General features: G+C 42.7%; 1 protein-coding gene across 13 annotated transcripts in view; it reads right to left on the bottom strand.

Moving 5' to 3' along the window:
- LOC144506416 (dystrophin-like) overlaps positions 1 to 14,970 on the bottom strand; it is a 1,861,003-nt gene that overhangs the window by 912,934 nt on the left and 933,099 nt on the right. For all 13 annotated transcript variants that reach the window (XM_078232507.1, XM_078232503.1, XM_078232508.1 and 10 more), the window contains one exon: positions 9,680 to 9,850. In XM_078232507.1, coding sequence (XP_078088633.1) covers positions 9,680 to 9,850 — 171 coding nt within the window. The remainder of the gene's footprint in view (positions 1 to 9,679; positions 9,851 to 14,970) is intronic.

Here is a 14,970-nt window from a genome sequence, read left to right as displayed (position 1 = left end):
TTACCCCTCGCTCCATTTTGAAAGGAGGTATCATTGTATACAACCTCTGGTCCTCTGACATTATTTTTCACATCAGCAAAGGAAGCTACAAATGAATATTGATAAGATGAAAATTCAATGACAGTAAGTGGAAGGTAATACATTTTGGTTAAAAGCAAACAGCGGTAATTATATTCTGAATACAAGCAGACTTGGGGCTGTGGAAGAGCTAAGGGAATTCAGTTCACAGAATATTAGAAGCAGCAGGTTAGTGTAAGCAAAATCCTAATGTAATTCAAATTTTAATGTCAAGAAGTATAGAATGTAAAAGTCAGAGATAATGATGATGAGTTGACATCAACCTTAATTCAGGCTCAGTTAGAATATTGTGCATTGTATTGGCTTCCACACTATAAGAAGGAGGTTGAGGATTTTCGGATGGCAAAACAAACGTATTCGGCCTTTGCCACGAATGAAGAGTTACAAACAAGAATAAAGATTTTTTTAAATTCAAAAGAGGATGTAACGTGTGGACAGAAATAAACGATGTTCAGTATTTCAGGGGTCAAAAGTGAGGAACCATATATATAAAAGCAAGAGATTTGGAATGAAGAACAGGACTAGTTTCTTCACCGAGAACACTCTGAATTTACTTCTCGAGTCGAGTCGAGATATAAATCATGTCAGCATGCAAGGTTAGATTTGATCAGATGAATGAAGCAAAGGGAGGTGGTGGGATATGGAAACAGGGTAGACACATGTGGTTGGGACTGTTTGTTCTTGCAAATACCTAATTTGTGATTCATACATTTCAGGAGTTTAACTTTTAGTTTTGGGAACTGAATTTTTAAATGAAAGCTAAGTGGGGAAAAAAATCTGGGTTGAGAAACTGGTAAACACCTCTCAGATAATTACAAGTCCAAGGTTGGCCCTTGTTTACTTAAAGATGTTAGTGTTGGCAATGTAAAAATAACAAAGAGCAGATGGTCCTCTCTTAGCTTCATAATCAAGCCCGTGATTTGAGATACAAATTATCACTAACCTGGTGGAGTTTTTTGAAGAAGTGACTAGAATGGTTGACGAGGTAAGGGCCGTGGATATCGTCTATATGGACTTTAGTAAAGCGTTTGACAAAGTCCCTCATGGTAGGTTGGTGCAAAAGGTTGGATCTCATGGGATAAAGGGGGAGGTGGCTAGATGGGTGGAGAACTGGCTTGGTCACAGAAGACAGAGGGTGGTAGTGGAAGGGTCTTTTTCCAGCTGGATGCCTGTGACTAGTGGTGTTCCGCAGGGCTCTGTATTGGGACCTCTGCTGTTTGAGATTTATATAAACGATCTGGAAGAAGGTATAACTGAGATGATCAGTAAGTTTGCGTACGACACGAAAATGGCTGGACTTGCAGATAGTGAGGAACATTGTCAGAGGCTACAGAAGGATATAGATAGGCTGGAAATTTGGGCAAAGAAATGGCAGATGGAATTCAATCTAGATAAATGAGAAGTGATGCATTTTGGTAGAACTAACGTAGAGGGGAGCTATACGATAAATGGCAGAACCATAAAGGGTATAGATACGCAAAGGGACCTGGATGTGCAAGTCCACAGATCCTTGAAGGTGACGTCACAGGTGGAGAAGGTAGTGAAGAAGGCATATGGCATGCTTGCCTTTATAGGACGGGGCATAGAGTATAAAAGTTGGGGTCTGATGTTGCGGTTGTATAGAACGTTAGATCAGCCGCATTTCGAGTACTGCGCCCAGTTCTGGTCGCCACACTACCAGAAGGACGTGGAGGCGTTAGAGAGAGTGCAGAGGAGGTTTACCAGGATGTTGCCTGGTATGGAAGGGCTTAGTTATGAGGAGAGATTGGGTAAACTGGAGTTGTTCTCACTGGAAAGACGGAGGATGAGGGGTGACCTAATAGAGGTGTATGAAATTATGAAAGGCATAGATAGGGTGAACGGTGGGAAGCTTTTTCCCAGGTCGGTGGTGACGTTCACGAGGGGTCATAGGTTCAAGGTGAGGGGGGAGAGGTTTAACACGGATATCAGAAGGACGTATTTTACACAGAGGGTGGTGGGGGCCTGGAATGCGCTGCCGGGCAAGGTGGTGGAGGCAGACACACCGGGAACGTTTTAGACTTATCTAGATAGCCACATGAACGGAGTGGGAATGGAGGGATACAAAAGAATGGTTTAATTTGGACCAGGGAGCGGCGCAGGCTTGGAGGGCCGAAAGGCCTGTTCCTGTGCTGTATTGTTCTTTGTTCTTTATCCATTCAGATACTGAAGCAGCCCACGTGCAAATGCAGCAAGACCTGAACAATATTGAGACTTGGGCTGACAGGTGGCAAGTAACATTCATACTACACCAGTGCCAGGCAATGACCATCTCCAAAAAGAGTGAATCTTACCATCACCCCTATTCAAAAAGAGAGAAAGGCAGAAAGCAGCAAACTGTAGACCAGTTAGATTAACTTGCAGTTGTGAAGTTTTTGGAATCCATTATTAAGAAAGTAGTAACAGGACATTTAGAAATGCAATCCATCAGAGTCAGCCTGGCTTTCTGAAGGATAAATCATGACAAGCAAAGTAGATAATGGGAGTCCTGCAGATGTAGTGTATCTGGACTTGCAGAAGGCATTTGATAAGGTGCCACACAAAAGGTTAATACACAAGGTAAGATCCCATGGGATCAGGGTTAATATATTGTCTTGAATAGAGGATTGGCAAACCAGCAGAAAGTGGGGATAAATAGGCCTTTTTTCTGGCTGGCAAGCTGTAATTAGTGGTTTGGTCCTTTGGCCCCAATTATTTCCACTCCATATTAATGTTTTGGATGCAGGGATAGAACGTACCAAATGTACAGAAGACACTAAAATAGCTGGGAAAGCAAATTGCAATGAGGAAACAAGAAATTTACAAATGGATATGACCAGCTTAAATTTGGCTGATGGAGCTTAACGTGGATAAGTGTGAGGTTATCCATTTTGGTTGAAGGGATGAAAAGGCAAGTTATTTAAATGGAGAGAAACTTCAAAATGTTTTGGTGCAGAGGGATCTGGGTGTCCTCGTGCATGAATCGCAGAAAATTAGTATCCAGGTGCAGCAGGTAATGAGGAAGGCAAATGGAATTTTCCTTGCTACAGGAATAGAGTATAAAAGTAGGGGAGTGTTGTTGTAATCGTCTAGGACACTGGTAAGGTCACATCTGGAGTACTGCACAGGGTTTTGGTTCCCTTTCTTGAGGAATGACGCAAATGTATTTGAAGCAGTTCAGAGTGGCTCACCAGACTGATTTCAGGCATGAAGGTTTTGTCTTGTGAAGAGAGATTGAGCAGTCTAAGCCTATTCTTACTGGAGTTTAGAAGAACGAGAGGAGATCTAATTGAGGTGGATAAGATGCTAAAGGGGATTGATAGGGTAGATGTAGAGGACATGTTTCCTTTTGTGGGAAATTCCAGGCCATAGTTTTAGGCTAAGAAGTGATAGATTTAAAACAGAAATGAGGAAGAAATATTTCACACAAAGGGTACCAGTGGAAGGACTCCGAGAAAACTTATACCCTGGAGAATATAAACACTGCAGTGACAAGAGCAAGTCAGAGGCCAGGAATTCCGCATGGGATAATTCGCCTCCTCAAACCACAATGCTTGTCCACCATCCACAAGTCAGGAGTGTGATATAATACTCTCCACTTGCGTGGATGAGTGCAGCTCCAACAATACACAAGAAGCTTGACACCATCCAGATGAAAGCAGCCCACTTTACTGGCACCCCATCCACCAGAATAAACATTCACTCCATCCACCACCAATGGACTGTGGCAGAAGTATGTATCATCTACAAGATGCACTGTAAAAATTCACCAAGACACCTTCTAAATCCACGATCTCTACCACCCAGAAGGGAGCAGTAGCATACACAGTGCCCCACCTCCAAGTACCCCTACAATTCACACACCAGCCTGACTTGGAATTATATCACTGTTCCTTCACAGTCGCATTAGTGGGTCAAAATCCTGGAACTTCCTTCTGAGAAGCACCTTGGTTATTCCAACAACACATGGATTGTAGCAGTTGAAGGAGGGAGCACACCATCATCTTTTCAAGGGCAATTAGGAATGGGTAATTAATGGTTGTCTCGTCAGTGATGCGCATACCCCATGAACAATTTTATTCTTAAATAGCAGGAAATTTGAAAAAAATGTTCAAAATCCTGTCAAGTATAGGAGAACTTGATTGGACATAAAAGTAAAATGGGAACTGTTCAGTTCAAAGATTTGGATTTAAACTGCAAGGTTTTACATTCTGTTGAGATTTTTGGCCATGAAGTACAAGTCTTAACAAAAGATAGCATGAAGTTAGTGGATATTTTACTTCTTACATAACAGAAGTTTTTTTTGTTTGAGACATTAACTCTTGTGGTGTAACTCCTCCAGATAACAATTGGTTGTTTGAATTTATTTTTAAAAGTATGGCGTCTACTGAGATCATAATGTTGTTCATGTGGAAGGTATATCATAGCATGGACTGGTTGGGGCAAATGACCTGTTCCTGTGTTGTAATTTCTATTTATTGCTGGGCATAATATTTTAGATAATTATAATCAGAGTTTTTGCTACCCCTTCCCTAACCTATCCTCAGGATCCTCAACCGTAAACAGTTAAGTCCTGGTGGCTTTTCCACCTTATGTTTGAGTAAATTCATTTTGTGCCTTACCTATTTTAATAATGACTTTTACTAACTTCCCTGCTTTCATTTTCAGTGATTCGACATTTGTTCTCTGAAAAATCAGACAAAGTTTTCATGTAATATCTCTCCCACTTCTTTAAGTTCCATGCTAAGCTTATCTCATTCGTCTCCTTCTTGTCCTTTCCACTGTTTTCCAAAATACATTTTTTGATTAGAGGTGTTCTGAAATTGCTAATTGGCAGTCTTAATTTCCACTGGCAACCTAAAAAGTATTCCATGTCTGTTCAGTGGCAACCAACTGTCATTTCAGAAATGCAAACCTGGAGCTGATCAATTGCAAGTGTACTGATTAAATCTACCTCGCCTTCAGTGCACAAGAAAAGCAAGGATTGCCACAGTTTGAAGCCTAGTTAGAAAATAAATAATTACCTATCCTTTCCACTGAATTTGTCAGACCAGCAGAATTATTTTTAATCCACTGACAAAGAACATATGATGACTCCACAGCATTTTAATGGATTTGCTGTTTACAAAGCTGTGAAAATCGTGGATAGCCCCAATTTTAACCCTCACATGCCCGATGAGCGCAGAACATGCAAGGGGATTAAAACACAGGCAGAATGCTTACCCCCTCATTTGTACTGCGCTCCCACCCACTGCATGTAACTCCAGGGCCCTGAACATCCACGGGGTGGCAATCAACGTTGTATTGCCACTCCAACTCCAGTTTATTTTACCTGAAATCTTGTCTCGCCCAGTCTTATGACTCAGGCTGGGCAGGATTGGGATAGTGCTGTGCGTTCCTCAGGCCACATTCCCTTTTTACGGCACTCGTTGGCACAGTGGTGTGTCCGGCAGTGTGTGAGAGAGAACAATGCCTCACTGCAGCGCAGGGAGGGGAGGTGGGTTGGGAGAAATAGTCCCAGTCCCCATGTCGGTTGGGGGAGTTCCATGGGGGTATTCTATTGGTCCTCTATTGGTCCACATTGGTCTGTTATCCAAAAAGTGGAAGAGGTTTAAAATTTTCTAACTTTTTTGGTAACTATAAGCGTAATCCAGTCAGAACTATCCAAAGTTTGCAAGTTAAATCACATTTTCTGGGTGGTTTCCAGTGCAGGGCAATTGCCCACTTCTAAGCAATTGATTGGTTACTTTAATGCATATAAAGAGATACTTAATGACATTGTAGTAGAGTTGAGTCAGGGATATGAACCTGTAATGGTTAATTCTATGAATAAATTTGTTAAATACTGGCGATGGTTACTTCTTTCACCAACTATTTATCAGGAATAAAACAATTTAGACCCATAAGCCATTTAGTTGTCTGAGAACTGACAAGAGATGGGGCCATCAAAGAAACCTCATGACAGCAGAAATGGGATCAGAAAAATTAAATGCAGTCCTCCAATTATACAACAATGTTCATGACCTCAGAAGTTCCCAAGACACATATTTGTCAATTGAGTACCTGGAACCATAGCTATTGTTACCATGTAGAAAATGCAGCAACTAATTTGTGCACTTCAAAAACAGCAATGTGATAAATGTCCAGGTAGCATGTTTTTTAATGATCTTGGTAGAGTGATAAGTATTGGCCTGGACACTATGGAGAACTGACAATCTTTTCTTTTTGTAATGAATCTATCATCAGCACCCGAGTGGGTAAGCAGGGCTTTGGTTTAACTTCAATCCCATTCGAAAGATGGTGCCTCTAACAGTGCAGCTATCCCTCAGTAATATTCTGGAGTGTTAACTTAGATTATTTGCTCAAGGCACAGGAAAGGGGTTTGAACCTGTGGTCTTCTGACTCAAGTGTTTTCAGAGAACTACTTAAATTTTCAAAAAGTCTTTCACCAAAATCTTGCTGCTGTTTATGCTGGTGGGATTTTATGGTCCCAGCAACAGTGCACCCACGCCACTGGTTTTCCAGAAGCGAGAGAAGGGTTCAACAGAAAAGACCGTTGACAACGGCAGGACCATAAGATCCCGCTGCTAGCGAGTGGTGCACCACCTCCCAGCACTGCCAAATACACAATGGAGGGGGAGGAAAATCCCACCCAATGATTTCCTTGTGGGGCAGTAAGGAAAAGGAGACCTTGGACCTCCATGCCCTGCCAGTGATGTACCCTTTACCCTGCCTTGCCACTTAGCACCAAGGATTCCTCCAGTGGCCTCATAACTCCAGGATTCCTGGTCCTGTCTGCCACACAAGAATTCCTGCCAGGTTTGCATGGAAGACTCCCTGTCAAATCCAAGACTTCAAATCTCTCCTGGCCTCCTATGTCATATATGCATATATGACAGTCATCTCCAGTGAAATACAACAATTGCTACATCAATCTCCATTTTCTCTACATTAACACAGTATATTTTAGCACCTTCAATCATAAAGAAAATCAAAGATAAGAAAAGTCACAGAGTCCAAAGTTTATTCCCCAAAGAATTCAGTCAATCATTTTTTGCCTTGCTTTCTGTTTCACAATTACTCCAATATATTCAATTTAAAATATATATCTAGCTGGGCCCAAACTAGATATTTTTAAATTTCTTTCATGGGATGTGGGCATTTTCGGTTGGGTCAGCATTTATTGGTCACCCCTAATTGCGCTCGAGAAGGTTGTGGTGAGGTGCCTTCTTGAACTGCTGCAGTCCATGTGCTTAATGTCACAGCACAATGTCAGTCAAAACTCATTAATTGCTCCAAAATTACTTAATAATAATAAGCGACAATGCTGGCAATACTCAACAGGTCAGACAGCATCTGAGGAGAGAGGGTCTGTGACATTTCACCACAAATTATTAAATGTCACCCATCTAACTCTTGGATTTTCCGGCCTTGCCAGCCACCAGCATCGTCTAGTCCCCTGAAAGTCAATGGACTTTTGGCTGGACAGCCATTTCCACAGCTGCAGATCCTGACACAACAGGGCCAGAAAATCACGGCCTCGGTTTCTCTCTTCACACGTGCAGTCAGACCTGCTGAGAATTTCCAGCATTTTCTGTTTTTATTTCAGTTTTCTAGCATCTGCGGTTTTGTAAGTTTCAGGGCAATCCTCCATATTTTAAAAGGACTCAGGAGAAACCTGACAGTTTAAAAGTGGCCAACTCTGGCTGCTGGCTGATAAAACCTCCCAGAAGGCTCGGCAGGACAAACATAACCTGCCTGTGGACTGTGCTAAGGAAAGGTGTGAGCCCCCTGAATACGCAAGTGGCCAGGTGCGGCAGAAAGGCAGACACACCAGTGATCTAATCATCAGAAAGACAAAGGGAGATGGAGACCAGCAGACGAACAGTAAACAGACCAGCAGGGAGACAATGGCCACGGAAATCGGCCCATCCACAGAAGACAAGAAGACCCATCCCACTAATGGGATACCGTTCAGGAAGCTCCGGAGGAGCATTAAGAAGACATTAAAATAACGACCAACGGGGTTCAAGGCAGTTCCAGCCTTTTGTGTTTGGACTTGACTCAATTAAACCGAGACTGCCGGTGATCGAAAGCCCATTGTCCTTGACGTCAGGTCTGGGGGCAGGGAAGTTGGTTGTTAAATTGGGCTGAAGTTAAGATCAAGGGGGCAGACAAGCCAAACCGAACTCTCTTCCAGAATCGCAAACTGATGTGCAAAGGTGAAGACCAACAGCAGCCTAGTTTCGACCCTGCACTAAGAGTTCGAGCCCACCACAAAGGAACCCCTTTTAGAATTGTGAGTATCCCAGCCAACCTTGTGAAGCTCCCGAGGATAGGATAGAGGTTGAGGCAAGGGGAGGGGTGATGTATTGTAATTTTAAAGTTCAGTAATCTTGTTTTGAACTGTGTAAAGTAAAATTTTACATTGTACTCGTTAGCATTTCTCCCATAGTGATAGTATAAAGTATAAGTTTTATTCATGTGTGGTATGGTATTGGAGGGGTTGATTCTATTGTTAAATAAATCACTAAGTTTTGAAACTCATTTGGAGTTCGTCTTGCCTCTTCTTCTCTCATCAGCGCACTCTGGCAAGGTCACAGTTTCAATATCCCTTACCATAAATCCGGAATCTAGAACCGAGGGTGATCTGAGCGATTCGAACCCGCTCACTCAAGGGAGACTGCTGATCAGGAGATAAAGAACAGAGTGGGTGCAGGGTGGCCGTTGTCCCAATGACAAGGGAGAGAATCACTCAGGCCTTGGTGGCGGTTTTGGGATGGCCGTGTGATATAAGTATCAGGCTACCGGTCAGGTATAAACGGTGAGCCTGGTTCAGCGCTCTCTCCTGCGGAGTTGCCCCAGTGCAGCATTCCCTGGCCTTTGAAATTTCAAGGCCTGTAAGAGAGAGACACTCGCAGCTATCGGCAGACCCCCAAATACCGGCCTGTAAGTGGAGTAAAGAGAAAGATCCCGCTACAGTATGTTGCTTTTGTGTTAGTTTATTTGATACCTTGAAAAAGACAGTAACTGGAAAACTTTCAGAAGTGAGGTTTCTAAATGGGAGAGTCAGCTAAGAAGCATAACTATAATATCAAAGGGGTGCTCCGACAGTGCTTATTCCGATCTAATAAGGTACCATAGTGAGAATGGCGCCTCTCAAAATAAGCAATGATGTCTTTGGTTCAGAGACAGTTGATGCTAAAACACCTGAGCACTGCATTTCAATACATCCCAACGTTATTGCTAATGATAAAATAAATCTTCTTGAATTAATATTTGAGGAAACACTGCTAAATGCCAAACATCTCCTCAAACTACTTAACTTCAGCTGTGAACCAAAGGCCTTCTTTAACACTGGGCCACAACGTCCTAGTTCTCCAGCACCTGAGTTGGGGAGTACTAGTGCCATAAAAAAAGGAGCATCATCCTTTTTTCCCTTTTGCACTTTGCCGCTGGAGCCGTGGATATGCTTCGCTTCTTCAGTCTCACCAGGCTCGAGTCAGGAAGGTCGGGTGAGACAGACGCTTTACATTTCAAATGTAGGTTCGTCGCTCTGGAGTAGCAATTTTATTTCCTCTCAAGATATTAAAGTTATTCTTACCTTACTCCAGGCAACCTCAGTGTCCAAATTAGTAGGCATGCCTTCAACTGCTGACCTCCTTGTCAGCTCTGAATCTGTTGCCGCCAGCCATTCTGTCAAGGCATTCACTTCCTTCCTGAGCTTGCGAGAAAACTTCAGAGACTTCTCCAGCTCTTGCTTTCCTTCAGTCACCTGCACAACAAGAAAATAAACAATCACATTTTCACAAAGACTTTTTTTAAACGGTTGATTAACAGTGTAAAGTGTCAAACCAACCATAACAAGTTGTTTTCATTCGCAACTGGATAATCTTCTGAGTTACAAATGAAAGCTGCATTCAACTTAATCCCACCATCTTTCATATTCGCGTCATGACCTTGGCAAAAAGTTTTCATTTCAATTTGTTTACTTATTATCGATCTTTTAAACAGACACTTCAAAAACATCTGGAAAGTTGGCAGTTACTCAGCTGCATGTTGCAGCAGTCACGAACAGTTCAATTCACCAAAGTAAAATCAGTTTCTGCACAAAGCAAAGAAATATTTTGCTACTCAACAGCTTTTACTTCTGACAGGAGGGAGAATGGCTTTACTATTCATCAATGGGCTATGACTCACTGCCATGAGACTTGTAGAAGTCACACAAAAAGACAACCCTTTACTAAATATGCTCTGCTGCCTAATTATACTTTCTGTATTTCTACTTTTGTCAGCTACAAATATACACACAGCAGTTATTCACATAATCAGCTTAATTTGCATACATAACAACAGCAGCATTGCTTTAATAAAATACACCCATCATGACTTGTAATTTCCCAGTTGTAAATAAGTATTTTTTTTTAAACTCTGCAATTCCTCACCAATTACAAAATATATTTAGAGTTTTTGGTTTGAATTGTTCACCTCTTTTCCTCCAAGCCTTCCCCCACCATTACCTTATTCACCTCTACTTCCTGAAGATAATGAATTGTGCTGGAGTTTATTTCTCCTGTTCTCTGGTATTTCAACTATGCATCAATTATTTATGCATGGGTCTCGACAAAGAGTGTGGGCAAGTCCAACATGGCCCCATTTGACATCAACAATAATGCACTTTGATGAGGAATCATTCTTTGGAATTAGATGCTGGGACTCTCATTTTCCATTCGGTTCCATGACGGTTAACTGACATTTTCATTACCAACCCAAGTAAGATCAAGCAACTCAAATTAGATCAGAAAACAAACTTTAGGCAGGATGCATTACAGTTAGGATTAGAATTTTTGACTTTCCACCACAAATCTAAACGGTTCTTAAGGGTGATGTGTGCTGTGTTTCGAAAGTTATGATCTCTCCTTTATATGTGGTCTCCCTTTTGCTTCTTCTATCTCAATTAGGCTTAAGAGATTAACTGTGCTTCCGTTGCTGGAGTATGGAAACTTTGTACTGCCTGCTAACTTGTATGATTTCTGCAGGCAGCCAGTGCTAATTGAGCTGTTGAGTGGTTGTACACTTCAGGAGGGGACCCTCAAGTTCATGTGAGATTAGCAACACTTTTAGCTGCCCTGCATCAGTTATATGGAAAGTGCATTCTGGCTGGAGCTGGTGTTGCAACTGTACAAGAGAGTGTGAGTACAGTGTAATACGGAAGAGAGTTGCACAAGACCCTTTGGTGGAGGAGGTGGAGAGAAGGAGAGAAGTGATCTATCCACAGAGGGGAAGGAGCCCGATCCCCCTAAAAGGGTCATCCAGACTCAAAATGTTAACTCTATTCTCTCTCCACAGGTGCTGTCAGACCTGTTGAAATTTTCCAGCATTTTCCATTTTTGTTTCAGATTCCAGCACACCAGTAATTTGCTTTTATTAAACATATGAGGAATAGGGACATTAAAGTTCATGTATAAATTTGGTCTCAAATGTTTATTTTGCATTGGCTTTTATTTTTGCATTGTGTACAGATGATGTGTCGTTCTGTGGCAGGGAGAAGGTAAGGTGCGGTACTGTAGTGAAATGGGAACAACTGAAGGAACACATTGTTTGATTTGATCAGGCAATCTCTGGGGCATAAGGCCCTTATATTTGGCATTGCACTGGCATTGAAATTCATACACAACTATCTATGGCAAGCCTACGTTCACCATTCAACATACACAGTGGGATTCATGAATACATTGTTGCTTCTGTGGTTCATAATAGGAAGAGTGCAAACCAAACTCAACCAGCCTATGCTTGCAGAACCAAAATAGAACATTTACTATCAGATGTGATTCAGTGATGGGGCAGCACTGGAAGGGCAATCCTGATGCATTAATAGCTACACTAACAACCAGTTTAAGACAATCAGTCAAGCTTATAACATGGATCATTTACACTTGCTTGATATGACATACATTCATACGCAGCTGCTGCTTCTCTGCAAACTAAATGAATATGTTCAAGCTTGCACCTTTTTCTGAATTATCTGGGAGAATGGAAAGTCTATAGTTGCATGTTGCTTTTTCCATGGCAATGCCACCCCAGAGTCGACTTGTCAAGCAATCAGCACCCTTTTCACCTGCTGTCTAAATCGTTGTGATCATTTGAAAGTTAGCAATCTTTTGTCCTGATTAGCATTTGTCCTGATGAGTACAAGCTGTAAAAGCTTCGGCAACATGTCTCACTCATTTCAGCAACAGCCTGAAAGTTTCTGATGATCTCTTCAAAAAGCACTCATGGGTAGATTTTTCCCCCACTGCTGAATGCATACACAGTGGTGCATGTTGAAGAGATGGTGTTCGATGGAGTGTTAATTTCCAAAGTGGCAATGCTGGTGTCAAATCAACGCTATATGCTGATTGGCATCACAACCCACCCAGGGCCTGACGGACTTAGAGTCATAGAGGTTTACAGCATAGAAACAGGCCCTTTGGCCCAACTTTTTAAAAAAACAACTAAGCTAGTCCCAATTGCTTGTGTTTGGCCTATATCCCCCTCTATAGCCATCCTACCCATGTAACTGGCTAAATGCTTTTTAAAAGACAAAATTGTACCCGCCTCTACTACTATCTCTGGCAGCTTGTTCCAGACACTCACCATCCTCTGTGTGGAAAGAAATGCCCCTCTGGACCCTTTTGTATCTCTCCCCTCTCACCTTAAACCTATGCCCTCTAGTTTTAGACTCCTCTACCTTTGGGAAAAGATATTGACTATCTAGCTGATCTATGCCCCTCATTATTTTATAGGCCTCTATAAGATCACCCCTAAACCTCCTACGCTCCAGAGAAAAACGTCCCAGTCTATCCAGCCTCTCCTTATAACTCAAACCATCAAGTCCCAGTAGCATCCTAAATTTTTTTTGCACTCTTTTTAGTTTAATAATATCCTTCATCCTAGGATCTTAAATAAACATGGTTGGTCAGATAATTAACATATTGATTTTGCTTTTCAGATCTTGGAATAGTCCCATCAGATTGGAATAAAGCAAATTTAACTCCTTCAATCAAGAAAGGAGAGAGATCGAAAGACGGTAACTACAGGTCAGTTAGCTTAATATCTGTCTTAGAACAAATGCTGGAATCTGTTACGAAGGGAATATAGTGGGAAACTTCGAAAATTGTAACCCAATCAGGCAGTGTCAACATGCTTTTGTTAAAGGTAAATTGTGTTTGACCAACGTATTAAGAGTTCTTTGAGTAACCTGTACAAGTGGCATACTTAAGATTTCCAGAAGGCATTTGACAAGGTGTTACATCAAAGGTTATTACACAAAATAAGAGCTCATGGTGCCGGGGTAATATATTAACATGTATAGAGAATTGACTAGCCAACAGGAAACAAAGAGTCAGAATAAATGGGTAATTTCCTGGTTGACAAGATGTAACATGTGGAGTGTCACATTGATCAGTGCTGGAGTCTCTGCAATTTGCAAGCTATATCAACGACTTGGATGAAGGGACTGAATTTATAATTGCTAAATTTACCGATGAAACAAAGATAGGTAGAGGGGTAGGTTGTGAAGGGTTCATCAGGAGTCTGCAAAGAGATATAAATAGGTGAAGCAAGTGGACAAAAATCTGGCAGATAGAGTAGACTGTGGAAAATGTGAACTTGTCCACTTAGACAGAAAGTATAGAAAAGCAGGATATTATCAAAAGAGAGAGAGATTGCAGATCTTGGTGGTGCAGAGGGTTCAAGGTACCTTGGTATATGAATCTCAAAGTTAGCATGCAGGTACAGCAAACAATTAGGAAAACAAAGGGAATATTCTTTATTATCAGGAGAATGGAAGGGATTTGCTACTATTCTGAAAGGCACTGGCGAGACCACATCCATAGTACTGTATACAGTTTTGGTCACCTTTTTTAAGAAAGGACATAATTGTAATGGAAACAGATGAGAAGGTTTAATAGCCTGATTTCAGGGATGATAGGGTTATTTTCTGAAGAAAGGTTGGACAGGTTAGGCCTATATCCGATGGAGATTGAAGGAATGCATGGTGATCATATTGAAACATAAAAGATCCTGAGGGGACTTGACAGAGTGGATGCAGAGAGGATGTTTCCCATTGTGGGGGAGACTAAGGGGGGAATTTTACCATTTTGAGTCTAAGTGCCGGATCTGGGCGTCAAATAGATCCGCGCTTGGAATCCTCTTTCCAGCCCACCCATATGCATTTTGCCGGCTCTGGCCCGATCCGTGCTGTGGGCGGAGCTTAGCACTGGCGGACCGATCGGAGCTCTGAACTGTGCATGCGCAGTTCGAAAAAAATCTGACAGCGTGTTTGGGCACGAAAAAAAAGGAAAAAGCGGAGAGAGCGGCTCTCTGACGGTCATCCCTCTGGTCGGGGGGGGGGGGAGAGGGTGTGTGACGTATCATCCCTTGTGGGGGGGGGGGGGGGGTGGTTGTGTGTTTGACATCTCATCCTCTGGTCAGGGGGGTTCCGCTGCGTGTCTGTGGCCGATCCCTCCTGGCACCATCACTGGTACACTACCAGCCACAGCCATCTCTCCCACTCTCTCGCATCTGCAGGGAAGAGTAATCTGTGGCTGGTAGTGTACCAGTGATGGTGCCAGGAGGGATCGGCCACAGACAGGCAGCGGAACCCCCCCCGACCAGAGGATGAGACGTCACACTCCCTCTCCTCTTCACCCCCCAGGGGATGATCGGTTACACCCCCTCTCCTCCCTCCCCCCCCCTCCCCCGCCGCCACCAGGGGATGGTACGTCACACCCCCTCTCCTCCTCCCACCCCCCTCCCGCCCCGACCAGAGGATGACCTGGGTCAGAGAGCCGTTGCAGTCTCTGACCCCGCTCTTCGGAAGCTGCAGCGGCAACTTCAGACTTTTATTTTGCA

Source organism: Mustelus asterias, chromosome 17 (genome assembly GCF_964213995.1).
Source record: "Mustelus asterias chromosome 17, sMusAst1.hap1.1, whole genome shotgun sequence".
Taxonomy (NCBI): Eukaryota; Metazoa; Chordata; class Chondrichthyes; order Carcharhiniformes; family Triakidae; genus Mustelus; species Mustelus asterias.
The sequence above is the reverse complement of the archived record's forward strand: the minus strand, read 5'-3'. Positions and strand labels throughout refer to the sequence as shown.